General features: G+C 41.1%; 1 protein-coding gene across 5 annotated transcripts in view; it reads left to right on the forward strand.

Moving 5' to 3' along the window:
- The window catches only part of DPP6 (dipeptidyl peptidase like 6), a 540,400-nt gene that overhangs the window by 406,659 nt on the left and 106,100 nt on the right, over positions 1-27,641 (forward strand). For all 5 annotated transcript variants that reach the window (XM_039549156.1, XM_039549157.1, XM_039549155.1 and 2 more), the window contains exons 5-6: positions 304-378; positions 19,577-19,629. In XM_039549156.1, coding sequence (XP_039405090.1) covers positions 304-378; positions 19,577-19,629 — 128 coding nt within the window. The remainder of the gene's footprint in view (positions 1-303; positions 379-19,576; positions 19,630-27,641) is intronic.

The following is a 27,641-nucleotide window of genomic DNA, read 5'->3' on the forward strand; positions in this document are numbered from 1 at the left end:
TACTAACTACTGCCTACAGCTGCCACCTCACCAGCCACTGTGCAGTAAGATTGAAAGGAAAATTCTGGGGTTTTTTTATATAGCTGCCTGCTCTGAGTCACAATGCATCTATTATTCCTCTTATGGGGGCACACAGGGGCCCACATAACATTTCTGGTGTTTGAAAAAAGATACTACATTTTCCAAGACACTCAATCTGGCAATACTCTTCATCCTTAGAGAGACGGTCATAACAATTAGTTCTAGGTGTCATTAGCTTGAAAACTGAAGAACATTTGTTTCAATATTGTGTTTATTTTTCAGGTCTCCTTAAAGGCTATCCGGTATGAAGTGTCACCTGACCGGGAATATGCTCTCTTTGCCTTTGATGTTGAACCTGTAAGTAAACAGATTTGATTTCAAAATACACAGCCAGTGGCAAACGTCACTTTTTTTTTTTTTCACTTTTTATGCCAAGAAGATGATATTTTAAATTAACTGCTTCCTATGAAACAAAGCAAGAAACCCCTTCACTTAGCAATTCTGAGAGCATGTCACACTGCCATCTAGTAGAGGAGAAAGGTATAAATTAGACCGTAGAGGAAACACTGTCATTGCCGGGATTTTACAGCCTTTGGGAGGGGGATTGTAAGGACATGTCTTTGCTACAAGGATTTCTATCCCTCTTCTGAGGGTTTTTTTTTCCACAGTGCCTTTTTCAGTGACCCTATAAATTTCTTCCCCGGAACGAAAGCTACTGTCAGTGTCTCCCACAACTGAAATAATACATTAATTATGGTGTCACCATTCCCAGTGCTGCAGTTAGGGTTGAGCTATCACTTTCATTATAAATACTTTTCTTCAGAGGGTTAGGTATAAATCACTCGTAAAAAAATCACCATTAGGTTGCTACTAAATTCTGGATTACAGCAAATTCAAACTTCAAAAGGGAGAAGTGTAATGAGTCATTTTTAAATGATGACCAAAGAATCAAACATGGGGGAAGCAATTTTTCTGCATGACTAATATTTTTGTCTTTCTCAATTCTGTTGGTATAAGGCCTGAAATGTTTGAATGATAGCTATGCTGTACTACTTGGATGAACCATAAACCCTATATATTTTATTTCCATAATCTAGAATATCACCAATTCTTCAAAATAAAAATAATTAATTCACTAACAGCTGTAATTCTTTTTCCATAATGTAAATAACTTTTCAGTTGCTAACCAAAGGAAATTTGTTGCTCCTTTAGGTAGTGGGGGTTGTGGCTCTGTTGCTCATCTGATTTCTTTGCTATCATCTTTGGAGTTATTCCTGACTTGGTGTTATAAAAGTCAGCAGAAGCATGCCTGGTTTTAGAAGGAGGGAAAATAAAACTGTATCAGAAACTTTAGGAATAATTCATAATGATTTTTCCTGGGGAAATTACTGGTGCTGTGACTTCACTTATCTGAAGCTTAGCTGAGTTCTAGACAGAGATGGATGTGGAAGTGTTAATTCTAAACATGGGGAAGACAGCCTAAGGGTCACTGAGCAAGCAAAGCCTTTCTCTCCAATTTCCCCACCTTGTGAGCCAGAGATGTTTTGTAAAATTCAGTTCTTTTAGTGTAAATCAGCCTTTGGCTGTGGAAGCCCTGTGCCAACACTGCTCAGATGCACTGTGCAAGCTGGAAGAGCCCCGAAGAGGGAGGGCTTCCTCAGCTCCTCTGAGAATAACAGAAAAACACCTTTAATGACAAAAGAAAAAAAGAGAGAGAGAGTTTAATTTATGAAAAACAGTAATGAGAAATTAACTTTTTATTCTCAACCTTTATCCATTGAAAGGACTGCACACTCAGAAGGTCTGCAAGAAGCAGAATTGGGGGGGTTTTTACAGTGCAGACTTTGTGCTCAGGCTCTAGAGGAGTGCTTGATGTGGGCAATGTGGCAGGAGGGGCATGGGAATGGAAAGGGGTGGATGTGTTTCCTCTGCATGGGATGGGCTGGATGTGTTTCCTCTGCATCCTCCTCTCTGTATGCCAGTGCTTGCACACCTGTGGGTTTGAGGTACAGGCAGAACGCTGAGTTTGTGGTCCCTAAGATGCCTCTCTGGAGAAGAGAGAGCAGCACACAGCCAGGTACTCCCTTCCTCACACCACATCTTCTTCCAGAAAGCAAAACCCAGGGTGGAAGGCTGAAGACATGACCTTTGGGAACATTTCAGGACGTGACAGATACTCAGTGTAAGAGAACATTGCAAATTGTTCAGGTATTCATATATAGCAAGAGGTCCTGAAGCAAAATAAAACAAAACAAAACCCCCTCTTTTTGTTCCTTTAAGATCCATGTTTATGGAGAAAACAAAGTTTGTTTTTGTTTTGTTTTGTGTTTGGTTTTGTTTTGCTTTGTTTTGAAGCATGCTAATAGAGGGGTAGTTAGGTTCAGTCTTGGTTATTGCAGCCTTAAGCCATGATGGGTGGCTCTGTGTATTAAAATGGCAATAACTGTTAAATTACTTCTTCAGCTTTCTTCTCCCTTGGTATGCAGACTGTGGCTACAAATAATTGCATGTTAGTTAGCTCTTCACATTTTCTGCATTTCAAACTGTATTCTTGGACAAAATTCAAATTACGCTGTTGTCTGCAACACAAGAAATTGATTAGCAAAGCCTTGGGCAGTTGTCCTTGTTGCAAAGTCAAAAGGAAATTTCAGGAGATGTATTGGCAGAGGACGTGTCTTTAAAATTTAATTCTACAATTTCAAAAAAGGAGCTTCTTGGAATTATTGTGTACTTATTTTGTAGGTGTCACAAATTGTTTCCTATTTTTTTGGCATTTGAAAGTGGGATGTGCTGCCTTTTAATTGTTTGTGAGTATAGATGTTTTCATCATTTTTTTACACAGTACAGTTGTGCTGCTTTTACATATGTGTATAATATTTCAATATGCATAGTATGAATTAATCATTTTTCTGAATTTTGAACTGAATGGATTCAGCCTCTATGTTTAATACCAGCCAGGAATAAACATCAAATAGAAGAACACAATGTGTCACTCCAATGAAGCAGAATATTTTTAAGAAAAGTGCTACAAAGTCATTTCCTTCCAGTAATAGCTGCTTCTATACTTTTCTGTTTATTTGCACAGAAGCATCTCTGCTCACTGTTGGTCTGGGTGACAGCAGTGACACCCACGTTGGAATAACACAGTGCTGAACTGGCAGACACCTATTTTGCAAAGATACTGAGGCAGCTAATGTTTGTTTTCCTGTTGTATCACTTCATCATTTTAAAGGATAATGAATTAAAGCACGTTCCTTACAATATATTTCTCCCAGGAAGCTTGGCAGACAGCTGTGAGGTTGGTGTGGGTACACTGTGGCTAGTCTGGCTGTCACATTTCATTGTAAATGCTTTTTTTGCAGTGCTTATATTTACAGAAGTTTAATCTTTCAGGCAGCAATATTCTGGGTAAGCCTTGTGCTAATAGGGAGCTTTTCTAACCTTGAACACAGAAGATTTGTTCTTTTTCTGGAAAGGTCACAGGAAAGGCACCAGGCTTCTTTGTCTTAAAATACTCCCACAGTTTTTCTGCTGTTTGTTTTTGATTTCTTTACACTAAAACAAGGTGCAACCTGAGGACGAAACAGCAGAGGGAAATTTCTGGAAAGCACTGGGGAATAAACACCTCCATAGAGAACCTTTGACTTCAGATCATCCTTCACCAAAACAAGTGTCTGGGTCTCTGATATAGGGTTTAATAACCCCAAAACACATGGGCAAATGGAGTTTGGCCACTGCACCTCAGCGGAAGGGGTGCAGAGGCTCATGGCTGTCTCCGGTGGCGCCAGGCCAAGAACGCTCTTGCCCAGCTCCTGGCTCCACCAGCACTGGCGGGCAAGCTCTGTGCTCCCCGTGTTCCTCCTGGGGAGACACACAAGTCTCTGGGCTGGAATCACCTCTGGGGGTCTTCCTGGTCTCCAGAATGGATTTCCTAAATAACCAAGTGACAAAGCAGCCCTTAAATCCAGTGGCATATCTGTGACTGAGGTAAAAGTAAAGACGAGTCACTAAAGCCCCACGGGCTTGTGCAGCTGTCTGTGGAAGTCACTTACCAGTGGAGTTTGTGTAATGGAATAAAAGAAACAGAGGAAATTTGTGAGAAGAAAAATTATTTTTTGGAGTGACAAAGTGAGATGTTCAATAGGGAATATTTAATTGCCTTTATTATGAATCAGTGTTGTCATCATGCAAGAGAGGAACTAAACCTGCCAAGATTCTTCTTAAAACTTTTTTGGGTTTTGTCTCCAATTTTACCAGCCCATTACTGTGCTTGTGCTAGTAAAGGGCAATTACACCCAGAAATCCTGGCTGATTAGCATGGACCAAACTGCAAAGACTTCTGAACAAAGTTAGGGCTCAGAGGCTGTTGCAGCTGATACAACAGATGCTGTTACCTATTTTGCAGTAAAAGAAATGTTCTTTTTTAATGCTGAAGGCTGGAAAGAATCAATCATTGTTGTAATTAGAACACACTCAATTATTATTTTTTGGACCAGCTCATGTGGTGAGTTGAGTAATTCTGTTCTCCCTGCCTGTACCTCTGACAGGAGTGATGGGACCAAAGAGAGCTCAGAAAGACCCAGACCAAACCTTAGGCTTGGTATTTAGAGTGAATGAAGTAAAAAAAACATTATTTGTAGAAAGCAACATATTACTGTTTGTTGTTGTTACTATTTTTTATTATTTCTCCAAGTCTGGTTGTTTTGTGGAATGAACAGGTTTTGTGCTTATGGTACAATTACAACCTCATACTAATTTAATTAGCTGTGTAAAAATTAAAATAATACAATGCTTGTTATTTCCAAAACATTAATGGGTATAAATATTAATGAGTCCTCACAATATCCTTTTGAGCTAGGTGATAAACATTATTGAGATAAATACACCTCTGAAAATTGAACACTGTCATAGTTATCATCAGTAATACTGCTCAAACTGTAGTCATGATATTTATTGCTTAATTGAAATGGATTTACCAGGCCTAGAAAGAGGCTTACATAAATCTGTTTTCTTTCTATGGCAATAAATATATTTCAAATTTACTTTTTTCATTCTCACCCAATGTTGTTTTCAGGAACACTGAAAATGTTTAGTGATTTCACGATAAAGTGAGCACAGGTAGAATATTTGTGTCATAAACAATGCTACCTGTTTTATTGATTTTTGTTTAATTTTTGGTGTTTGTTGTAAATTATTAGTTTTTGAGGGGTCATTTTGAGGGGGAAAAAGCTTATGTTTATAGTTTTTCATATCCTCTTTTTAATGTGAATATAGTTTTGAATCCTTGTTGTTCATAAATCAGAAGGATCCTCTATTGGAAAGCTGCACAATATAAGGGCATTTTTCACTTATATCAAACGCTGGTGACTAAAATTATTTTTTCCACTGTTATTAGGATAAATAATGGATTAGGATAATGCACTTCCAAAATAAAAATCAGAAAAGGACTCAGTCCAAATATTGTTTATATTAGCTAAAATGTTTTTCTGTTATTGCATCTGTGCATGTGTGTATCTTCAGGCAGAGTATCTTCTCTTTTCTCAATTCACCAACTGTATGACTGTAGTCATTCAGTGCTTTTTTAATGAGCAGGAGTCAAGTTATTAATGAATTAGTGGAAACACGTTGGCCAGCCACTCATCAAATCTGATAATTTGCTAAGTTTTCATGAAAGCAGCATCTTCAGTTACTTCCCACAGAATAAATATTATTAATACCATTCAGCTAATCTTTAATATTTCAATGAAAGGCTCACAGTTTCATGTGTGTGCCCGTGTGGGCTTTCAGTGAGGTTGTTCTGGGGCTTCAGAGCTGAAGGAGGGGAGCACCTTTCTTTCTCCTTCTTCTAACAGAACCTCTTTTGAGTGATATTATTTTAACAGCCAAGATCAGTAGTGCAAATAACCTTGTTTCATAAAGTGCTGTTTAACCTCTTTGTGGTAGAGCAGTGGCTCTCCAGCTACATTTACATAGCTAAAGCTAAGGCCTGTGTGTCCAGAAGAGTTGTTTTAACAAGAATGTGCTAAGAACATACAAGAGGTTAATTTTGTGGGTGATAGTTTACTTTGGATTCGAAGCTGAAGCAGCAGCTATTGTTTGACAACATTTAGAGTCAATAATTTATTTTAAAAGGAGATAGTTGTGGGAATTTTTAATTATGAATCTGGTCTTTGTGAACGACAGCCTATCTTTTCCAATCTCAAACCCACCATGAATAAACTCCCTCATCTGCTGTCTTCAACAAAATAGACAAAACAGAACTTTGAAAGGCATCAGAGAAGGTTGATTCAAAAAGATTCCCACACTTCTATTTGTTTTTCTGTCTGACCTGGGGGAGGGTATCTAAGCTGGGACAGCTGCTCTTCATGGCCACCTTTCACTGAATAAACCAAAGCTGCTAATACAGGCAACCTCAGCAGCTGGGAGGTTTTCCTGCCAGTGAACTCAGCTCAGGCAGAAGTAGCAATATCCCTGTCAGACTTACCAATGTGCTGCCGTTGTTGGTATCACTAATTGTTTCAGCCTAATTAATATTTGATATCTGCAGTGGCACAGAGAGAGAGGGAAGTTTGTGGCACAGCTCTAGGGGGATTCATGGGTTTTCAAAACTCTATTACAGAGTTGTGCAAACACTGCCTTCTCAGGTGTCCCCAGCCGTGCCTTCAGCAGCAGAGCCCTTCTGATGTCAAATCTTCTCTGCTGCACATGCTCACAAAAGTAAAAGTTCTTGCCATAGGAGGGTGGATACTCAGTGTAATTGAGTAAACATGTTATCAAGTGGTGAGAATATTTGTTCTTACTGCTCAGCAGTCAACACTCCATCCAATTTCTGTCACATGGTTTGTTTAGAACAGAAATTTTTGGACACAGTTACAGGCCAGTGGAGCAATAATTACTGACAAGTTTAATCCTAGAGTTTTCTTTTGAAGGAGAGACTACAGAAACTAATTTCATATTGCTAAATTTCAGGGCCAATTTTGGACTAACACAGGTGAAGAAAACAAGCCAAACCTATTCTTTATCTGGTTTGAAGGAATCTCATGGTTAATTTGAAGTCCTGACAAAGTTCTGGCAGAAAGTGTGTTTCTTTATGTAGCCTGAATGGTTCTTTGCTTTTGACAGCAATTCTTCTGCTTTGGAACAGCTTGGTTTAATGAGAAAAAAAAATAGTTTAAACAAGAAGTTAGAGGGGGGTTAGGAACTCAAGTAAATGAGCTGTAGGAATGCTATGGTAGTTAGGATCCTTGGGCCATGGGAAAATGGGTTCTTATTTAAAATTAAGGGTGTCATTGTAACTCATTAGAAACTGAAAACAAAAAAAAAGAGGTGGAATGAAAAGACAAAAGACATATCCCAAGTCTGCGTACTTTTTCTTTATCTTCCATTCTTAATAAAAGGGAAATGATAGGCACTGAGTGTCAGCAAGGAAGAAAGGCTGGGTGGGGGCTGCTTGTGTCTATTTTCCGTGGAAAATATGTTTGCACCCCTTAAATGCAAAGAATGGGTGCTCTCCTCATCCTCAGCAGGTGTTCTTGGAGGGGGATCTTCTCAACATTGAAGGAACCTGGTCTAGTAGAAGGTGTCCCTGCCTGTAGCAGGGAGGTTGGAGCTGGCTGATCTTCCAACCCAAACCATTCTATGATTTATCCTTGACAGCCACTGTGGTGACTTAGGGCCTGCAGCTCTTTCATGACCAACAGTGAAACCACAATGGATACCAGATTTTTAGCTCTGTTGCTCCCTGTTTTTGGGGGATGTCTTTCCAGGGGGAAGTTTGTGCTTCTGAAATGATGGTCTGGGTGTGTCCATAAAACACAACATGATGTGATTGCCCGAGCTGGGAAGCAAAGCTCAGCACAGCCTGCAGTCCTCCATCCCCACATTCCAGTTTTGCTGGTGCCTGCTCCCTGCATAGCAGTGGTTTTGGTAAAACTGCACCAAACCCCAATTTCTTACTGAGTCTCCATTCTCTCCATTCCAGGGACTGTTTATTCTGATTATTGCAACAAAATACTCTGCACAAAGTGCAGAGCATTAAAAACGGAGTCTGCTGACTTCAGCTGCTGAGCTTTAACTGCTTTCCTACTAAAAACAATGGATGAAACCCTTGCTGTTCTCCTAATAATGCAGATAAATGAAGTTAGAACTAAACCTGAAGCCTCCTGATTTGAGCTGGGAGTCTTCAACAGAAATTGCACAAACACGACTGAGTGCAAAATTGTTATTTCAGACTAAGTTGGACAGCCTTGCTTATGTAGCGAAGGCCAATAAACTGTATCCTACATTTATTCACAGGCACAGATACACATCAGTAAACTGAAAAGCAAATTTCACAGTTCCAGGGAAGACTAGAAGAGCATCAAAACTCAGAAATAATTAGCCTGTCATGCAAAAGTACATAGGTGTATTATGTATCAGTATCAGCTATCAGCAGTCTTCCTCTGTAAATATTTTCTTTAGTAAATGAGGTTTGCATCAAGTAGGGAAGGAAAAATAAAAAAGCCTCAAGGCAAAACACTATGATAAAAAAATAATAAATTTTTCTTAGCTCGCATAAGGTTATATTTCTCATTCTGCCTCCTTTTCTGAGTGTATAGATGAGCTAACTTGAGCAAACTGTTAGAGATTAATGTCCTAATAAGATTCACAAAATATCTTAAAAATAAACTGCAATTGATTTTTGAATAAAGCCTTCATAAGATAATTGTGCAAGGTTTCCTAGATAGTCAAAATCAGATGGACAAGAGTAAAATAATCAGATTTCTTTCTTGTACTTCTATGGGGATCTATCGTAGTGAAACATGGGGGACCTTTGCTTTACGAGGAATTAAATAAAAACTAGTATGAAAATTATTGAAAAAAAATTAAAAATTAACAAATAGTTAGATTCCTTGCAATGTAGAGAGGTTTCAGAATTACATTAGAGGTGAGTTCCTGCTTTTTGGCAGAAATTTGCTTCCTAAGTTTTTCAGGACAATAAACATCCTGGCTTGTGCTGGATTGTAATAAATATAGGTGGTTATTTTAAAATGTTAAGGAAATAAATATATTAGGAATAGCATGCAGAATGGGAAGACAACAGTGATTTTAAAAGCTTCAGAAAGCAGAACTAGAAAGAATTTAATTCTGATGTCTCCACAGAAGCATATGAAGCAGTCTATAATCTAATTCTCCTGATTTCCAGTCCTTTTTATTTTTTTAATTTTTAATCACTGAAATAGTAAAAAAAATATATTTAGTGCCCTCTTCTGGAAAAACAGCTCTTGCTATGCAGGGCACCCCAATGAAGTTCCTGTAATCAGAAACACAAATCTTCTGACACAAATGGTCTCCTCTTTAGCCGAGTTACATGCCTAAATCCAAGGAGTGTGTAGCTCTCTGTGTCTACCCTGAACAAGTGCCTTTTATCTCTTTAACTGCCTGCAGAACTCTGCTTTTACCAGCTCTATGTTAAAACCAATAATTAACGTTCATCCTTGGGCAGCTAATGACCCAGATTTGAAAATGGAATCTTCTATTCTTTTTTTCTTCTATTCTCTGCTCAAAAGAAGCTCTTTTTTGAAAAGGGAGAGGAATTGTAGGGCTTTAGTCATGTCTTTAAATGCATGAATCCTCATATTCTTTTTGTGCAGGACTGGAAGAGTGATGCTGTTGATGGCAGTGCTGCGAAGGGTTCTGCAGCAGGCAAGGAGCAAGGCAGGTTCTGTGCTCCTTCCTGTCCTCTTTGCTCTCCCCCTGCTTTCCAAAGAGATGCTCACCATCACCACAGACCATTGACCCCATGGAAGTTGCCCACAGCATCCCAAAGATAACACATAAAATGTCCGCCTGCCTTCTGTGCGATTTCAGTTTGTTTTCTTTATGTCAGAAAATAGAATTGTCTCCTCCACTGAATTAGATCTGTGTGGCCATTGAGATGCAGCTCTGTGTCTTCTGATCTCATATGGAACTGGAAAATTAATCTTTCACTGAACGGGGAGAGGATTTTTCACCAAGGTCCCTGGCATATATCTGAATATTTTCATTTCTTTCGCATCCACTTCACTGTTTAAAACTGTTGCTCTCTAATGTTTTCTGACGGTCTCATCTTTCTTGTTTCAGATTCTTTTCTTTGAGTATTCTAAAAGTGCCCTGAACCTAGGACCATCTTAAAAAATTTCAATGCCAGTGCTAACTTCTTTGTCATATTCACATTCTCAGCTGCTACAGTAGAAAAAGCAATTTTTACATGCTAAGAGTAAATTTTAATAGAAAGAACATATGCTGTTGTTCTGTAGTTGCTAATTTCTGTCTCTAAAGTGAATTATTTAAAAATGAATAAATTAATTAGATATACTAAGCATTCAGCACATTTTCATGGCTTGGTTCTCACATAATTGCTACAAAGCTTTATCATTTGCATTGTAAACTTCACAAAAAAGAGGCTTTTAGAATCTTTCCACAGTCAGTGTCTGCACAGCTCAAGAAATATCTCTTTGAAAGAAGGAGTTATACAATGTTTCATTAAAAGCAGTATTAAGCATTGATTTCTCATGCTGTCCTTCAGCTCTCAGACTTGTAACTCCAAAGGCAATGAAGGTGAGAGTCAGTCGAGTGAATGTAGATGTGAACCCTGTAAACTCCCATCTCCACCAGCTACCCCCAGCTGCCTCTATAAACAGTATAATTCAGGGTGTAAATCTGAGGCTAAAATAGATATCAAAGGCTGCTGAGAGGAACCATACCCCACACAAGCTTTTGGCACCATTGTCTGGGAAAAGGGAGTTGTTGCATGAGTTTGTAGGTGCAAAAAGGGTAAAGGCTTGTAAAGAATGACTGGAGAGGCCGGTGGCAGGGACACCCCTCAAGGTAGACAGCTGCAAAGAGAGGCACTCCAAGTTGCAAAGTGCAAGAGCCTGGGAAAGTACTTTGGGAAAGGATGACTGTAAATCAGCTAACTCTAGTCTTCTGTCTGAATTGGCTTTGGGCTACTGGGCTGGATGAGCTGGAATGGTGAACTGGATGGACTTCGGGCCTGGCCCAATACAGCTATTATTATGATCCCAGATATTCCTAGAGAATCATGCTGTGCGTTTTTGTGGGTGTGTTTGTATGGATCTGAAGACGTCCTATGTATCCCAAATCCCTGGATGTGGCATAATTGCTATCTCCTTTTAAAATATTTATTTGGCCTCAGGCTACTTTTGTACTCTTAATACATAATAGCGTTTGTTCATCTTTTACTTCTTTTCTTTAGATATATTGCTCAGTGTGTTAGAATCATGACCATCTAATAGATAATTTTATTCTCATTTCCAAGTTTCTGAATAGAGGGTGGGAGAGGAACCTGGGGATTTATATATGTGATGTGAATATTGATAAAAGTTTAAAAAGATCAACAACAGAATGAGCTCATTATTCGTAACCTTCATTCTTAATTCTTTATAACTTCATTGCTTCTACTTCCCAATAACCTGAGCATCAACAAGTGCACAAAGGCTGGTGTAAAAATCCTACTGAGTGCTTTGCAGCTCCCATTTTATTTACCAGTTAAAAATGGAACAGTCGTCCTTTAAGCAAGTGACTGCAAGGGCTTTGTGGTGCCAGTGAAGCGCTGTGAGGGACAGGTGGCTCGGGAGCAAAAGGAGGCTTTTGTAATTGCTTGGCAGGGCAGAGCTGTATTAGAGTGCAGCAGCAGTTGGCAGATTGGATTAACGCTCTCCGAGGGGTGAGAGCTGGCACACGAGCTGTATGTTAATACCTGTGGCCTGAGCTGCTTCTGGAGCTGCATTTGTAGCAAAAAGAGCCTCCACTCCACTCCGCTGCCGTCACAAAGTCATAAATCCTCAAGGCAGCCTTGAAATTCCCTTTTGGCATTGTCAGCAGTAGAAGGCTCTCAAAAGTGTAGTTTGAAAACCAATCTTTTAATAAAGAATTATTATCATGAAACAACTGAGATAGATAATCAGTTTGTGGAAGGTGAATTAGCAGCATTACCTTACAACACAGCAGCCCATCCATTACCGTGGTGGATGTTGCCATCACACTTTATTTACGGTTGTTTTGCAAACTTGAGACGACACTATTTGTAAAGGAATAACTCCTTGGCTTTGTTGTTTCAGAGACTTTTGGTTTGGTGCTTGGAAAAACAGCTTCTAATCCCAGCACAGCCTCTGTATATTTGTGGGAGAGATTTACATACTAACCATGCGTGCTGCCTGTGGTGCATGGCCCCACCGCAATCAGCTTGCGTTACAAATGCTTCCAAAATGCAAGTCCCCATGGCAGGAATGTGCTGTCCCTTCCTCATGTCACCTTGATGTGAGATTATTCTCTTAGGAAACCTCTCTGGTATGGGTGGCAGGGCATTCACAGCACTGCAGGGCTGGAGATCTGTCCTGGTTGTCCTTTAAACAACGAGGACAATGATTTAATTTTCAGTCTTAAGAGAAATTGTTAAAAGATTTGAAAAACAGGCATGCAAACACTCTTCCTGGTGATCCACTGCCTGTTGTGTTACTTCCTTCTTCCAAACCAAATGCTAAAGTTTCTTCCTTGTTCTGGAGACACCGAGCTGCTGATTTCCTACGACGTTGGGTATGAGTGGAGTGATCCATACTGGTAAGACTGAGAGGAGGCATGGCCCCACTGGGTCTCTCTAAGGCACTGAGAGTTTGGTGCTGGCTGTGTCACCTCACCCAGGCACAGTTACACTGCTGGATCGGGATCCTTCCCTCCTTTTTGCAAGAAAAAGGTTTGCTTCCCATAATAACTCTAATAAACTCATTCCCCAGATACATATCTTCCTGCTTTTTCCCAAATGTTAGTTTAGTTCCTCTGGAATACAGAGACAATTACAGAACAGACAACCAGTTGCCAAATTCTCGGTACATTGATTGATTCAGAGACCCCTTCTTCTCATCAGCTTTCTTGCTCAAGCCCATTTCCTCCAACTCTGCCCTCCCCTGAGCTCCCCAGACTGTGGTGGAGTGTCCCAGCAGTGCCAGAGTGCCCTTTCTGTGGCTGTGAGCACATCACACATGTGGCTGATCAGCTGGATACAGCAAATCAGGTGTTTGATGACAGCTGTGGGTTATTGGCTGCCAGCTGAACCAATGCTCAGGAAGTGCTCGTTGATAGCATTTCATTATGGGTTTTCTAATTTATTAGAGGCACGAAGAGAAATGGGCAGTGTTCCTTAGAGGGCTGTACAAGCAGGTTGACACAGCATGAGACTGTACTGGAGGTGCATTACTGGAGAAGTGATAAAATATAAAGGGATAATTCAATGCAGGGACAAAAGAGAATATGCTGTCGCAGAAGAAAGCAAAATGGGTCAGTATCACAATGAATCTGAAAGGTGAGAATGTTGAAGAGACCTCAAATTATACAGCTTTATTGATTTGTTTTGTTCTTGCAAGCAATCAAGCTTCACTGAGTGCAAGGTACAAAACACCAGTATGGATTTCGGTAGTTTTTCCTTTTTTATTGCAGTGCCACAAAAGGAATAGATAGCATGATGTTGCTGAGAGAATCTAATTCCGAGCTGGTTACTATGGAGTGCCTATTAGCTATAAAATGATCATAATCCTTTGCAAAAATAGTTGGGCTGGGGAGAACACTGCTGGCCATTCTGTCTCCACTGAGGGAAAAAATGAAAAGGCCATTACCCAACCATGCCTCAGCCAGAGGTAACCCCTTGTGCTCTAAATCACAAATAGAGGGGAGAATGAAAGTACAGAAATTGAACAAAACATTACACAGAAGTTGGTGGTCAGGTACAGGAATGGATTTTTCATCCCTTTGGAGAGCCAATTCAACATGTAATGGCAAATGAATGATTTCTTCACAACAGAACAGAAAGGTTCAACAAAACCAATGGTGTCATAAAGAATTTTGATCAAGGCAAATAACGTTGACATATTAAGTGAAAATTTAGTTTTTAATGTTGATGTTCGTAAAAAGTACAGAATATTCTGCAAACAGGTACAGCGACCTGCTTTAATCCTCCACAGACTACCATAACAGGTTATGGCAATGAGGTATTTTTAGTCAACTAATTATCCTTTTCTCTCCTGGAAGATTTGTATGAACAACACTGTTACCCTGTAAAGTGAACATCATATTTGCTTGTTGGTGACTGACCAATAGAAGGGTCCATGTGACAGTGTGGTAGTGACTTGTGTCCTTTATAAACATGATATGTCCATGCAGGAGAAGGAAACACAACCTCTGAGTAGTGTTTGCTTGTGATTTTCCTCCTGAACTTGTTTTCCCCTCCCTTTCACACCATTGTGAGAAAACAGGGTACCAAATACATGAGCTATTTGCTAATGCATAGCAGCAGCCTTCCTGCATTCTACTTTATTCTCTTTCCCCTGTTAATCTGTCAGCTTCAGAGCCTGGTTAAATATCACAGATGCTAAAGGCCAAATGGCAAATCATCTTTTACCTGCATATTTTGCATCACAGCGTTAGTTACTGTTTAAGGGCGCCAGGACCATTTTGAAAGGTGGAATATGTAATTATGTCAAATGTTTGGGATTATTCAATTGGTTTGACATTCATATGTGCATTTGGGGATTTGTCTGCTCATAGCATAAGTAGGAAAATGGGCTGTACAATCTATTTCTAGCAAATGTCTTTTTAGAGACTCTTTGTGGGAAACCCTTTTAATGGATCTGGCAGTTCCTGTTTCACCAGCCACTTGTGATATATTTTAACTGTCTTACTACACAGTGTAGAAGCAGATACATTATCAAGACAACTGGGGTCTGTTAAGAATCCTGAGGGGATCTATTATTTGTTGATATACTTTATTGTTACAGAATAAAAAATGAGTCATTTTACCCAGATAAATCCTGAGTGCTTTATGATTAATTACATTAAAATATATTCTTGCTATTTTCAGGCTTTAGCAAACTGTTGTGCACTTTTCTTTCTGATGATTATTTAGTGTGTTCATTTTTATTTGGGAGCACTGGGGTGACTTTTTGGGTAAAATGTGTGATTCCTGAAAAAGAAGAAAAACACTAAACAGTAGAAATTCTGCATTTAGCCTTGCAAGCTGCAAACAGCTTGCACTTCTGCTCTGCCCTGTACTGGTCCCTTGTGAGCTCTAAGTTTTATGGGATTTTTTTTGTGAGCTTTCTGGGCAATTCTTTAATGTAAATAACACTACTGTATAAGGGGCCAGGTGGCTCTATGGAGCCATTTAGAAAATGGATGCAAAGCATGCTTTATTCCTGTATTTATCAAGTAAGTAACAATCATGAGCTCACGGCAGCCAGTCCACCTGGGTTTAATCCCAGATCTATGAGCTGTTTTATATGCCAGGTGGAAAGACCCTAAATCAGCTGTTTTGGTAGAACAGCCTGCTGGAAGATGAGTGGATTGGGCTGATTTGGGGGGCCTTCTTCTAAGGGCTTTTCCCCCTTTTCCTTGTTTGTAAACCTTGAAATGAGGTGCCTCTTTGTATTGATTCAGCACCTTGTCATGCAAACATTAAAGAAAGCCTTCTGTAAATGCAGATTATTGCTGGTGCTGGCATCAGCCCACAAAGTGAGACAGAAACCAACAGACAGAGGAGATGGAGGTGTACCCTAAACTCTTTCTTTTTTTCCTGATGCTTGTGATAAATCCTCAGCAGGTAGTGCAATCTTTCATACCAGTCATAAGATGCTGAAAAACCATTCCACAAACTTCTTGGATTTATGTCACATACTTCTGCAGTTACTTTGGGGCAAGAATAAGAGCTATGGATTCTAATTTAAAGTATATGAATAGTCAGAATAAATAAAGGAGTCCAAATCTATTCTATGCTTGAATAGCATATAGTTTCTATTTCAGCAAGCCCTGCTGGACTAGGACCTGTATCCTTACAGTACTTAAACAAGTTCTTCCAAGGAGACATTACCATTCACACCATACTTTGCTCTGTAGTGACAGAGAACAGAAATCGCTTCTTCCATTTTGTTTTTGTACCTTGTTGGAACCACAATTTCCCTGTTCCTTTGGAATTTGGTGGCATGGGAGAGGCACATGCCCTTCTCTGCTGCTCTGTGTGCTGCAGTGTTTCCATTTCTGCTGTCATCTGGCCAGGCCCAGGTTTCTTCTGCTGGCTACATAAAACAGGGTCAGTGGCTTCCCAAAAAGGTGTTATCATATATAATTATCCCTGCATTCTTCTGAATTTTAGAGGGATAATTGCCTTTCCAAGACTTCAGTGGGAACAGATAGATCTGTCTCTCAGTCCCTTTATGATTTCAGTGTAAACATGCACCTGTTGCAGAGCATACTTTAGATTGAAAGTAAACAAGATCTGTGCTGTGAGCTGGGATGAGAAGCCCAGTGGGGGAGTTTCTGGCCCAATGGTTTTAGCATAATGACTTTTACAGCACTTGTTGGTGACAGCTTGCGTGGGAGCTTCTGTGGCCTGAGTGTGGTGGTACCCAGAACCCCTCAGAGCACTCTCAAACCCCTTCTGACTGAGGCTGGTGGGATGGCTCAGCACACAGAGTCTACATAGCAGAACAATTGCCAAAACTTCTTCTAACCCAAAGATGCCTCTCTACTGAGAGGAGCTGTAATGCTTCTGGGATCCAGCTAAAAATCAGGGCTGAGAGCATCAAATCAGTCGCTGGCTTTTGCCACACTCTTTGATAGAAGAGGGGAACACACAGTTTATACAGGTATTTTTTTGGCCAAGCCTCAGAAACAGACAGGTTTAATGAAACGAGTACTAACTTTTAAACACTCTCCGTTCTCTGAGGCTTAGTTTGGGTTTCAGAAGAATGCTCATCTCTTTCCCTGCACTTTTCCCTGCTGTGGATTTTTCCTACTGCAAAATGAATAGCCAAATTCATCTTGACCCCAGCAGAAATTTTAGTAGAGATATTAAGCAAAAAAAGTCATCCTCTCAAAAAGTTCAGTTAACTTCATTTGGTTTGCATATCTAAGAGGAAAGCAGACATTTAATTTCTCAGAAAGACATAAAGTGATTTTTCTCTTGGATTCTTTTCTGCTTAGGAGTATTTCTGGCAGTGTGTTTTCCAAACAGGTTTGAAATTGTTGGGTTGAGAGGGATTTTTGAGCTGCATGTGCTCGTGTCCTAATAATAATAAATACCTGATCCTGAAATCTTTGCTCATACAAGTAGTTATTTTTTACATAAGCAAACCTACATATTGTCAGGATTTATCTGTCAAAATTTTGCTCCTGTGAGTGAATTCTGCCAGCTGCAAGCTTTTGAAGACTGTATACTATAGCACAGCTCATGTGAGATATTTGAGAGTCTGGCCAAAGACCCAAGATAATGACAAATGACATTCATAAAATAAAAGAGTTCTTTGAGTGTCCTGCAACTTTTGTTTTCCTTACTCCTGAGCTCTCTCAGCAAAGAAAATGTTTTGCCTCAGTCTCCATTAATGGCTCTAAGACAGCTCTGAACTCTCCAGCATGGCTGTAGGACTCTGTACCACAAGCAAGGACATCAGCAGGTGTCCTGTTCAAAATTTCCCTGGCTGTTTCTTTTACCTCCAGCTTGCCACATTTGTCTATTTTCCCCCGAAGGCATCTGTTCATGCTCATTTTGGGGGGCTTATGTCTCTGGTATCCCATAACACAGCATGGCTCATAACCTTGAACTACAGTCCCAGCCTCAGATCAGAATTTATATATCTACATCATTTTCTTCATCCTACTGCCAGGATATTGGAAGACAAAAGTGGCTCAGTATTTAATGACAATGTATTATCAGGTTTTTCAGCTCTGTAGGCAGATTCAATCTTCCAGTGCTTTTTGTTTAAGGAATTTTAGCAGTTTTAGGACTTCATCAAAGCTGGAATAAACTCTAAGGCATCAGCCAGGTCTCAGGTATCAACATCAGAAGATTCGAGAGCTCTTTGGTATGACTGGATGAGGGTGAGGAAATTTGACATCATCTGACACAGGTGGATCTAAAAAGGACACTTGTACTAAAACAAATGCTGGCTTGTGGTCAATTCACTTGTATTCCTAGACCTCCCCTGATAGCAGCACACCAAAGGATCACCTTGCGTGAAGAGTCCTTATGGATCTGAATGCCGGGAAGGAGACAGGATTTGGCGATGTGACCTCATGATGTCCTTGTAATGAAGGGAGTGAGTTGCACAGGGAAGAAGGGAATCACTTCAATCCAGCATCAGTCTCTGCATTTCATAGGTAGAAATCCACTTTCACCTCTGTGCCTGGTTTTCAGGGAGCTCATGCAGTGGTGTAAGGATTCAGTGTTTGGTTACAAATTGTAACAGAGAAGTTTGATTTGATATTTACAGGATGATGTGCCTTGTGTTTCCTGATGTGCCTCGTGTTTATCTGCCTCTTCACTGAGAGCCCGGAAGCTGCAGGGCTGTTCTAGACACCTCTGTGCAGGTTTGCCCTCCAGAGTGGCAGGAGTGAGAGTCATGCTTACTTGTGATGCTAATGATGTGCTTGGGATGGCCCCTGCTGGGGCTGGCAGCATCATCCAGGACATCTCATGGTTTCTTGGCATAAGTGTAAAAAAAAGTACTTGTGCAAAAACAGAGGGGCCTAGGAAAAATAATTCTGATCGAACTTGCTTGGTGAAGCAAGTATTCAGGAAATTTCTTCTTTGTCCTCTGGGACAGGATGCTTTATGAGAGCTGCTGGACAGCAAAAATGGTTTAAAGATTTAAGTAGAAGCCAAATTAAATTATTGCTAGGAGATGTATTTATTTACTTATTTATTTAGGAGCATACAGTAAGGACAGAATAGCAAAAAGTGATCCCTGTATAAATTTGTATTAAATGATTCATATTTAGACCTTTCACACTGGTGCCCTGACTTCTGATCACTGTAAGGGACTGTGCTGTCACCAGTGGAAAATCACCACCTCTTAAATCACTGACATTGACTCTGGTGTTATTATTTACTGCTTAGAAAATAAGTAATAAACTGCCCCCTGTGAGATGAGCTGCTGTGCAAGCTGGCCAGCTCCTCCCCAAGGCCCAAAGAGCACAGATGGATATGAAGATGCAACTTAGCAGGTCACACAAACATGAGGCCAGCTTTATGCCTTGAGTCAATACAGTTTTATTTCCTGGCTGACAGGGGCTTGACAACCCGCTCTGATATCACCCAGCACCGCTCCCTGTTTTATTTATGTGGAAATAAAGCAAAAAAACCCATGCATTGTGTCCCTGTTGTGTCTAGTTATAATGATGGAGAATGTCTCCAGCTGACCAAGGTGTCCTCATTAATGACTGTTCTATATTTAGCCTTTGCAGCACCCGTGTGCCCCCAGTTTAATCAAAGACCTGGTAGCCATGGTAACGACACCGAGCATCTGGGTGTGCACGATCTGCCAAACACCGTAACAAAGTGCAGGATGAAAAGAACACACAACAGCTCTAAGTGGATTAATGCATTGTTCTTTTCTATTAGAGACTTTGAAGTGTTTAGAAGAGCTTCTCAGCCACATACGCTAGAGCATTTTTGCAGAAAGCGAGCCCTATTAACACAGGTGACAGTTACTAATCTCTTTTTTTTTGTTTTTTTCTTAATTTTGTTTTGCAGGTGTATCAGCATTCATACACAGCATATTATGTCCTCAGCAAAATACCTCATGGGTAAGCAATTTTTCAATGTCTTCATTTAAAAACTCAGCCATTAAGGATCCTGCAAAACAACGTGTATTGTTACAAATGGTTTCCTGTGACAGTCCTTTGCAATGGCCTGGCTTTCAGCTGCAGCATCCACTGAGCTGTGTGCCGTGCAAAAGATGACAAAGTCTGGAAACAGAAGTACTCAGCTTCCCCAGAGAGTCAGACTACATGAATTCCATGTTCCAGATTTCAGGGTTTCTGTCTAGAATATAGATGTGGTGGTGTCTGGCTGAGAGCCATGGTTGGCCACTCACCAGAGCAGTGGAGAGGAGAAGGCTCTGGAGGGACCTTATTGCAGCCTCTCAGTGCCTGAAGGGAGCCTGAAAGTGAGCTGGAGAGGGGCTTTCTACAAGGGCATGGACTGATAGGACAAGGCTTCAAACACAAAAAGGGCAGGTTTAGATTAAATATTGGGAATAAATTTTTTCCTCTGAGTGTGGTGAAGCCTGGCACAGGATGCCCAGAGGAGTCGTGGCTGCGCCACCCCTGGGAGTGTTCAAAGTAAGGTTGGGTGGGGCTTTGAGCAACCTGGTCTGGTGGAAGGTGTCCCTGCCCAGGGCAGGGGGGTTGGAACTGGGTGTTCTTTAAGGTCCCTTCCAACCCAAACCGTCCTATCATTCTGTGATTCTTTGATTCTTTAGCTTTGATCAGTTGAAGTTTTTTTAAACCCCCTTTTTACGCTTTGTCTTCATGGTGCCTGTGGTTCCAACTCCATCACCCAGCCACTCATCACCTGCCTTGTTTCTTTAGAGTTCAGCTCTTAGTTTCTACCTTCTTTTCCCTAAATTATACCTTCTTTTTCTATATGCAATTGAAGCAGTGGCCCAGCTGGTCAGGAATGGGATGCCACCATGCCAGAGTCGCATGTAGACATATGCTGGAACAGAGCATTTCAGGGTGACATTTCCATAGCACCCATGGAAATGCATAACTTCCACAACAAAATTCCTCAATTGATTGTCATTAAATATGAAGCTAAAAGCCAGGAAGCTGATGTCAGGTTGCATGTTTTAAGTATCTTAGGGGTGATAACTGTGTAGAAATGGGTAAAAGGGACAATATAGTTGTGCTTTGCCGTTTCTGTTCATCATTGTACGTGACTCATTTAAATACTTGCCAAGATTCTTCTGGTTGCCATTATTATACATTATGGCTAAACAAATAGAAGATGTTTTGGATCTTTGCAGTAGCTGGCAAAACATGCAAGACTGAAAAAACTTTTTCTGGTTTGTACATAAGGTGATCATATTATCACCAGGTAACTCAGTCCAACCTCCTGCTCAAACCAGCTTACTCAGAGTTGTATCTAGCTGGATTTTGAAAACCTGCAGGGATGGGGACTGCACAGCCTCACTGGGCAAGGTGTCACACTGCCTGACTGCCCTTACAGGCAGAAAGTTTCTCCTTATATCCAGTGTGAACCTCCCCTTTCAGTTGCTATCTGCTTTCTCTCACCAATACCACTGTATTAAGTGCGTTGGGACTTGGGAAAACACTGGAACATGTCCTAAAGACCTGTTGATTTCAGCCTCCAGGGGCTTGCCCTGGGAGAAGGCAGGGTCCTGGCCATGCCTGTGTGCTCAGTGTTTCCTACTGCTTTCTGCAGACAGTTCCCACTGTTCTGTGCACCGTGGATCAGCAGCTTTCCCGCTGGGCAGTCCTCAGGGGAACTAATTTTTCAACAGGGGTATGATATCTTAAGGGCAAAAGGCCTAGAATCAGACATTGCAACACCTACATTTTTTAGTCCCCTGCCCTCTTTCCAATTCTTTTTTATTTTTTTGGTACAGTATCCAGTGGGTTTAACAGTGGAGAAGTACAGATATAAACACATCTCTCAGCATTTCTTCTGCATAAAAATCCTATCTACATTCAGGTGTTCCTCAAGGATTTGTGTCAGCATACTAGTCCACATGCACACACATACAAACAAAAAAATGAACAGGAGAAAACAAACAAACCGACCCACAGAAAACCTGCTACCCAACAAAACCCTCAAACAACAACAACAACAAAGCCAAAATAACTTCTTTGTCTTCTACTTAGTGACAGATGAACAATACTTTGTACAAAAAAGTGCGTACTAGAGACATACATGATTTAAAATCTTTGAGCCCTGGAGCTTGTGCAGCCTGCCTCGTTCCAGCTTCCGTCTTGTGACCTGCTCACCACAGAAAATCATGAGTTTGGTGTTAAATTGTTTCCATGTATGGTTGAAACATGGAAATTAGGAGATTTCTCACCATCAACCCTGTTAAAGCTGTAGTACCCATGTGACACACTCCAGATTTCTTCAGTCTTCTCCCTTCCCTGCTGCAATCTGTTCTTTGTTTTTTGCTTTCCTTTTTTTTGGGGGGAGTGGTTTTTTTTGGGGGGTGATGTGTTTCTTGTTTGTTCAGTTTTTTGTTTTTGTTTATTTTGGTTTGTTTTGTTTGGTTATGGTTTGGGTTGGGTGGGTTGGTTGGTTGGTTGGTTGGTCAGGCTGGGAATTTACTCAATATGCTTAGTTTTTGAAAACTCCATCTTTCTGGCAATGTATCTGAGTAGTAGCTTGTGGGCTGAAAGTGTTCAGCAACAGGATGAAGACGCAGCAGGAGCACATAAGCTTTGTGTCTGCAGCAAACCTGGCTAAGAGCAAAAAAGGCTTGACTGACAGCGCAGTTCTATTCCAGACAAAACAAAGGTGGAAAAAATAGAAGTATCATGCATAATGTGTATTAGAAATGCTGAAAAATAACAATACAGTGGTCCAAGCAGTTTTCTACTACTGCATGATCTTTGTCCCTGACAACCAGCTCCTTTTTCCCCCCAGTTTCAACTCGGTTGTGCACGCAGCTATGGTTCCCCTCACTCTCTGTGTTTGGTTGGGCAGTGGCACAGGAAACTGAAGGGTTGGATGTGTCAGAGGAGAAGTTTCCAGCATAAGGGGGAGATTTGGAAAGTGAGAGCACACCAGAAGGTGCACAGGTGTATCAGGCATTGATGTCCTCAGAGCATGGTGAGGTGGTGGTGGATCAGGAGACCACGAGCTGAAGAAGGGCTGGAAAGATCCCTGAATCTCATGTTGGTACAGGTGTGGTTTGCAAAGTTTAGGCTTCAGATATGTACATAGGCATTGTAAACCATACTGTGCAGAGACAATTTCATTGATCTTTCAGGTGATCATGGTACATGTGAGTGGTGCAAAGGGCAGCACACTGCCATTTCCCAGGAACATGGGCATTTATCATTCCTGTGGAGCTCTGTGTATATTTTAGAGTGGTGCATGAAGAGAGAGGACAGGTCTAGCAGGTGAACATGAGGTAACAGGTGCTGAAACACATCAGCTGAAAGTAGAGCCTTTGATGGATGAAGGGGTAAAAATCTTTTCCTCACCTATTTCATATTTAACACAGGAATATTGCTCTGATGGATATCTGGCGATGAAGGTTGTTGAGGGCAAGACACAGCACACCGACACAGCACAAGGTTCAGTTCAGTTTGACATTCCAGGTTCTTTGGTGACAATGAAATTTGCAATCCACAAGCAGCCATCCTTGTCATCCACCTGTCAGTAACAGGAGTGAGAAAATTCTGCACTGAGCAATGACCCCTTTGCCACCTTTACAAACTGTTTCCAGTTTTTCCTCCTGTGCAAGCAGGCACAGCTTTACCCCTGTTGGTGTGTGCCCGTGGCCCTCAGCATCTCTCCAGCTCAGCAGGCGAGGCAGTGACTGCTGGGGAACAAACTCCCTCCCCTCCACAGTATCCTCCTGCTCAGCACACAGTCATTCCTGGAAACAGGCTGTGACAGTGTCGCTTTCCCTGTGCTCCCTCTCTTTATCCTCTTCCCCACCCTCAGCCATGATCTGCCAGGCAATTTAGGATTTGCACCCTCTCATGCCCTTGCTGCTCCCCTGCTGAGGCTAACTAATAAGGAAGCCAATTAACCTAATCTCTGGCATCACTTTTAAAATAACATGGCATTAATCTGCCAGCATAAATTGTTTTTTAAAGGGAATTTTCTAATTATTTTTGCCACGTTCTGCAGGCTCTCCAGATTCAGGCTGTGTCTGAAGTCAAAAGGAGCTCATACCAATGTTTTCCAGATTTCATTTCGAGCTCTCAATAAGTTTGACAAATCAATTTGGGAATGTCCTCAGTACATATGTTCCCAAATGGTATTTTATACAGAGCTGCAACATTTTTCCACAAGAGCTGTTGTCACAGTAAACTGCCCACACTGGGTCTCTACAGGACAACTAATAGATGCCAATGACATAGACTCAAAGGATCTGATTTAAAAATTAAAATAAGCCCAAGGCAGAGGAAAGAGATTGTGCAGATTTGATACCTCCCTTCTTGTTACTTCAGCTTTCTCCCAGCCTCTTGGCAAATTCAGGGTCAAAACCCCCGCTGGTTTGACTCATTCGCCTCCTGCTTTCAGTGGCCCGTGGTTTATGGTTTCCACAGGGGGAGCCGGCTGGGAGCCGGCTGAGATCCGCAGTTCCCGTTTTCCTGAGCGGAGGTGTGATGGGGGTTATGCTCCGTTCAGCTTTCCTTCATGTCACCTCTTCGCTCCTCCTGCTGCTCACCCAAAAACGCGATGCTGGCGCCGGGTGCCATCTAGTGGAACCAGCCCCGTGTTCCTGGGATGAGCATCTCCGTCCTGTCCCATCTGCTCCCCTCTGACTGCTGCTGCTTTTCAGAGATATCTGCTGATAACTGCTTGCAGCTGTCTCCATTTATAAATATTTTTGCAAGGCTCTTCTCATAACAGCACAGTTGCACTTGCTGCATTGCGGTTGCCAACTACTTGTAATTTATAGGTACTGTGATAGCATCTGCAGGTCCAGATGTGGAACAGGGAGCTCTCCTGCAGTGTGCTGGGGGAATGTGGAACTCCAATACCATATACAGTTATTTCCTAATACTATTTTTCCTAATTTTGGAAAATAAAAATTTAGCAGTACAGACAACAACCTGAAAAACAGACACTGAAAATTGTTTTATTCTTTTGTGGGTTTAATAATGTTGCTCTTACCTAGTCCAATATGAGTTATCGTAGTCATTCACATCCTTCACTGAAATAAGGGGAAGAACTTCATTTCTTGGGGGTTTTTATGGTCAGGCTGGGACTGACCAGAGTGTTTCCCTAACCCAGTTGCAAGATTTCCCTCACCAGAATTAAAGTGTTTTCACACCAGTGCATGCTGCTGGGCCAGTGGTGTGATCTGGCTCTGCAGGTTCTAAGCAAGAGCTAATTTTGGATAGATATCCAAGGGATTGTGTATTTAATCTTTTGCTGTGGCCAGCAGAAATGCTACACTTTTTTCCAGTTATGTTTGCATTCCCCAAAATAAAGTCCAGCATAAAACATGTTTTTTCAGACCTCCTAGCACTCTCCCAGTTCTGCATGAACCCTTTCCCTCTGGACACAGCCAAGTATCAGGGATTAGTGCTGACCCCCTCACAGGAGCTCTTGGCACACCCAGCTGGGACATGTCAGTGGGAGCTTCCAAATGTTTTTACCAGGATCAGGGAGAAAATCAGCAGTTATTCCCACTCCTCACTGATATTGTGTTTGAGAAGGAAGGAGTTGTGCACAGTTACTCCTAAGCAGAATCCATATTTCTTACCAGATTCATGTGTTGGGCTCAGAGGAACATGGTAAGCACAGAGCTCTTCCTGCCTACACTGCCAGGGTCTGTAAAATCCTGCACGGGTGCCCCATGCTGAGCCCTAGTAACTTCAAGAGAAGTCCCAGGAGTGGAGTGAGTGCACAAAACATGCTGGAGATCCACAGAAGTGGTAACAGGGAGAGGAACTGAGCCCGTGCTTCACTGTGGGTAAATTTTCAAAGTGATGTCTATAGATCTCTCTGCAGAGCTCTCACTATTGTTCCTTTTTTTTTTCACAAGCCACTGGCAGAAAAGAAATGGACTTCAAAGTTAATTAGAGAAAACTTAATCAGTTTTGTACGTATCCTGTTGTATATTTTGAAAGACAGGAAGTTTACCCTTGCACATGTTCCCATTTGCATGCTCACAGCAAAAGGAAATTGTGTTTCATTATTTAAAATCATGGATAAAAGAACTTCAGGAAACTGAATCTACTTCAGACACCTGCCCATTTGTCCAACACTGCTCTGTTTCATTTTGATCTGGCCTGTTACACATTGTCTCTGTAGCACTAAAAAATCCTGTGCCTCAGTATCCCCATCTGCAAAGCAAGAAGAGAGATTGTACCTACCCAATGGAGGCAATATGCAATAATTATTGTACAGACTACTGCACAATTTCACTCTAACGTTTATAAACTTGTATTAGTGCCCACACTTTATTTTAAGAGGAAAAAGTAGAGCATTTAATAAAACCCGTTTTCAGCTAATTAAATTTTACTTAGGGCAGCTGAATATTTTCCCCCATGAATGATCTGTAGAGGTTGAAATAACATCTTTATGAAAAGGTATGTAAAACCACATGAAAATGTGAAATTTGTTAAGTAAGTAAAAAAATGTATTCTGCAGTTCATGAAGAACTTGCTATTTCTACTCCTCCTCTCCTCCCTCTCTTAACAATTATGATTTTATAGATTTTATTACATTCTGAGATAGTTTATATAGTTCATTAAGGCACTTCTGCAGAGTGTGGTGGCTTTTCTGCCAGACTATAAATAAGAACATCCTCATGATGTCAGATGCATTTTGACAACAGAAAACTGGCCCTTGGAATGGTTACATTTGGTAGCTTGATCGTGGAGCCTGACCTTACATCCTCTGATGTGGACAGGAATTTTTCATCTGAGTCTGCTGGCATTTGGCTCAAGCCCTGATGGAACAGTTTGGCTTTTTGCTTTCTGTAATCTTCTGAATTAAACGCTCTGTAAATCACTGAAATAGTGGTTAAATCACATACCAGCTTATTGCTTATGAATACATTTTGGGCCTCTTTGAAAAGAAAGAACCAGCATTTCATTAAACAAAGCCACTATTCGAGCATCGCTCACTTCCAAGCTGTGGCAGGTTGAAAGCAGCTCAGCCTGGAAGGCAGTTCAGGCAGGGCTCTTGGCTGTGCTGGTGGGAGGAAATCCACTTCAGCAGCTCAACACCATATCATTTCCCCAGGGGATTTTCCAGTTGCTCACCCATGTTGGCCACCGCACAGCATTTATTTTATTATTATTAATGCGAAATGTTCCTTTCTTGTGTAGGCAAAGCAATTCCTACCACATGCTTCTTTCTTCCAGAATCAGTTGTGATGTGGGTGGACACCTTAGAAACCATGTATAGTGATAATAATAACGAATGGTCCCCTGAGGGGAGGATTTGATATTAAGAATTATAGTAATGACTAAAAAAAAAAAGAACTTGGGTAATTAATAGTTAGACACAAATGTTAGCACTTTAGCAGAGAAAAGCCCAGCAACCAACCTCTTTATGTTACAGAAAAGGTCAATAGCTTATAGCTCATCAGAAAGAAAAAAAAAGAAGAAAGGTTTGAAGCAAACTCTCCCATTGTGTTTTTCTGAGACAGCACCCCCTGAAATGGAGGCAGGGTTCCTATTAAAGTCTGAATCTTGAATAAAATGTGCTTCACTGGTGAGAAACATGTCTGCATTTGAAAGTGTTTTTGTGCCTCAGGATGAACCTCCTCTGGACCCCAGTCTGGTGTCAGCCTCCAAACCTCAGTCACTGCTGGCGAGTACACATGCTTCCTGACACCACCAAAAATCATCTCCTTGGCATGGGTATTCCTCCTTTTTCATACCAACAAGGTTGAGTTAGTAGAGAGTTTTGACAGAAAAGGGAAATAAAGGTAGATGAAAGAGAATTTATAAAATGATGGTGCATAGCACCGACTAACCACAGCCTGTACAAATCCTGCTTCCATGCATCACCTTCCCAGGAATAAAATTGTAGGTGGATTTTCATAGTGGGAATCAGGAATTTTTGTTTGCATTTTTGCCCTAATGTTCCAGGTCCTGGATGGGGTTTC

Source organism: Corvus cornix, chromosome 2, assembly GCF_000738735.6.
Source record: "Corvus cornix cornix isolate S_Up_H32 chromosome 2, ASM73873v5, whole genome shotgun sequence".
Taxonomy (NCBI): domain Eukaryota; kingdom Metazoa; phylum Chordata; class Aves; order Passeriformes; family Corvidae; genus Corvus; species Corvus cornix.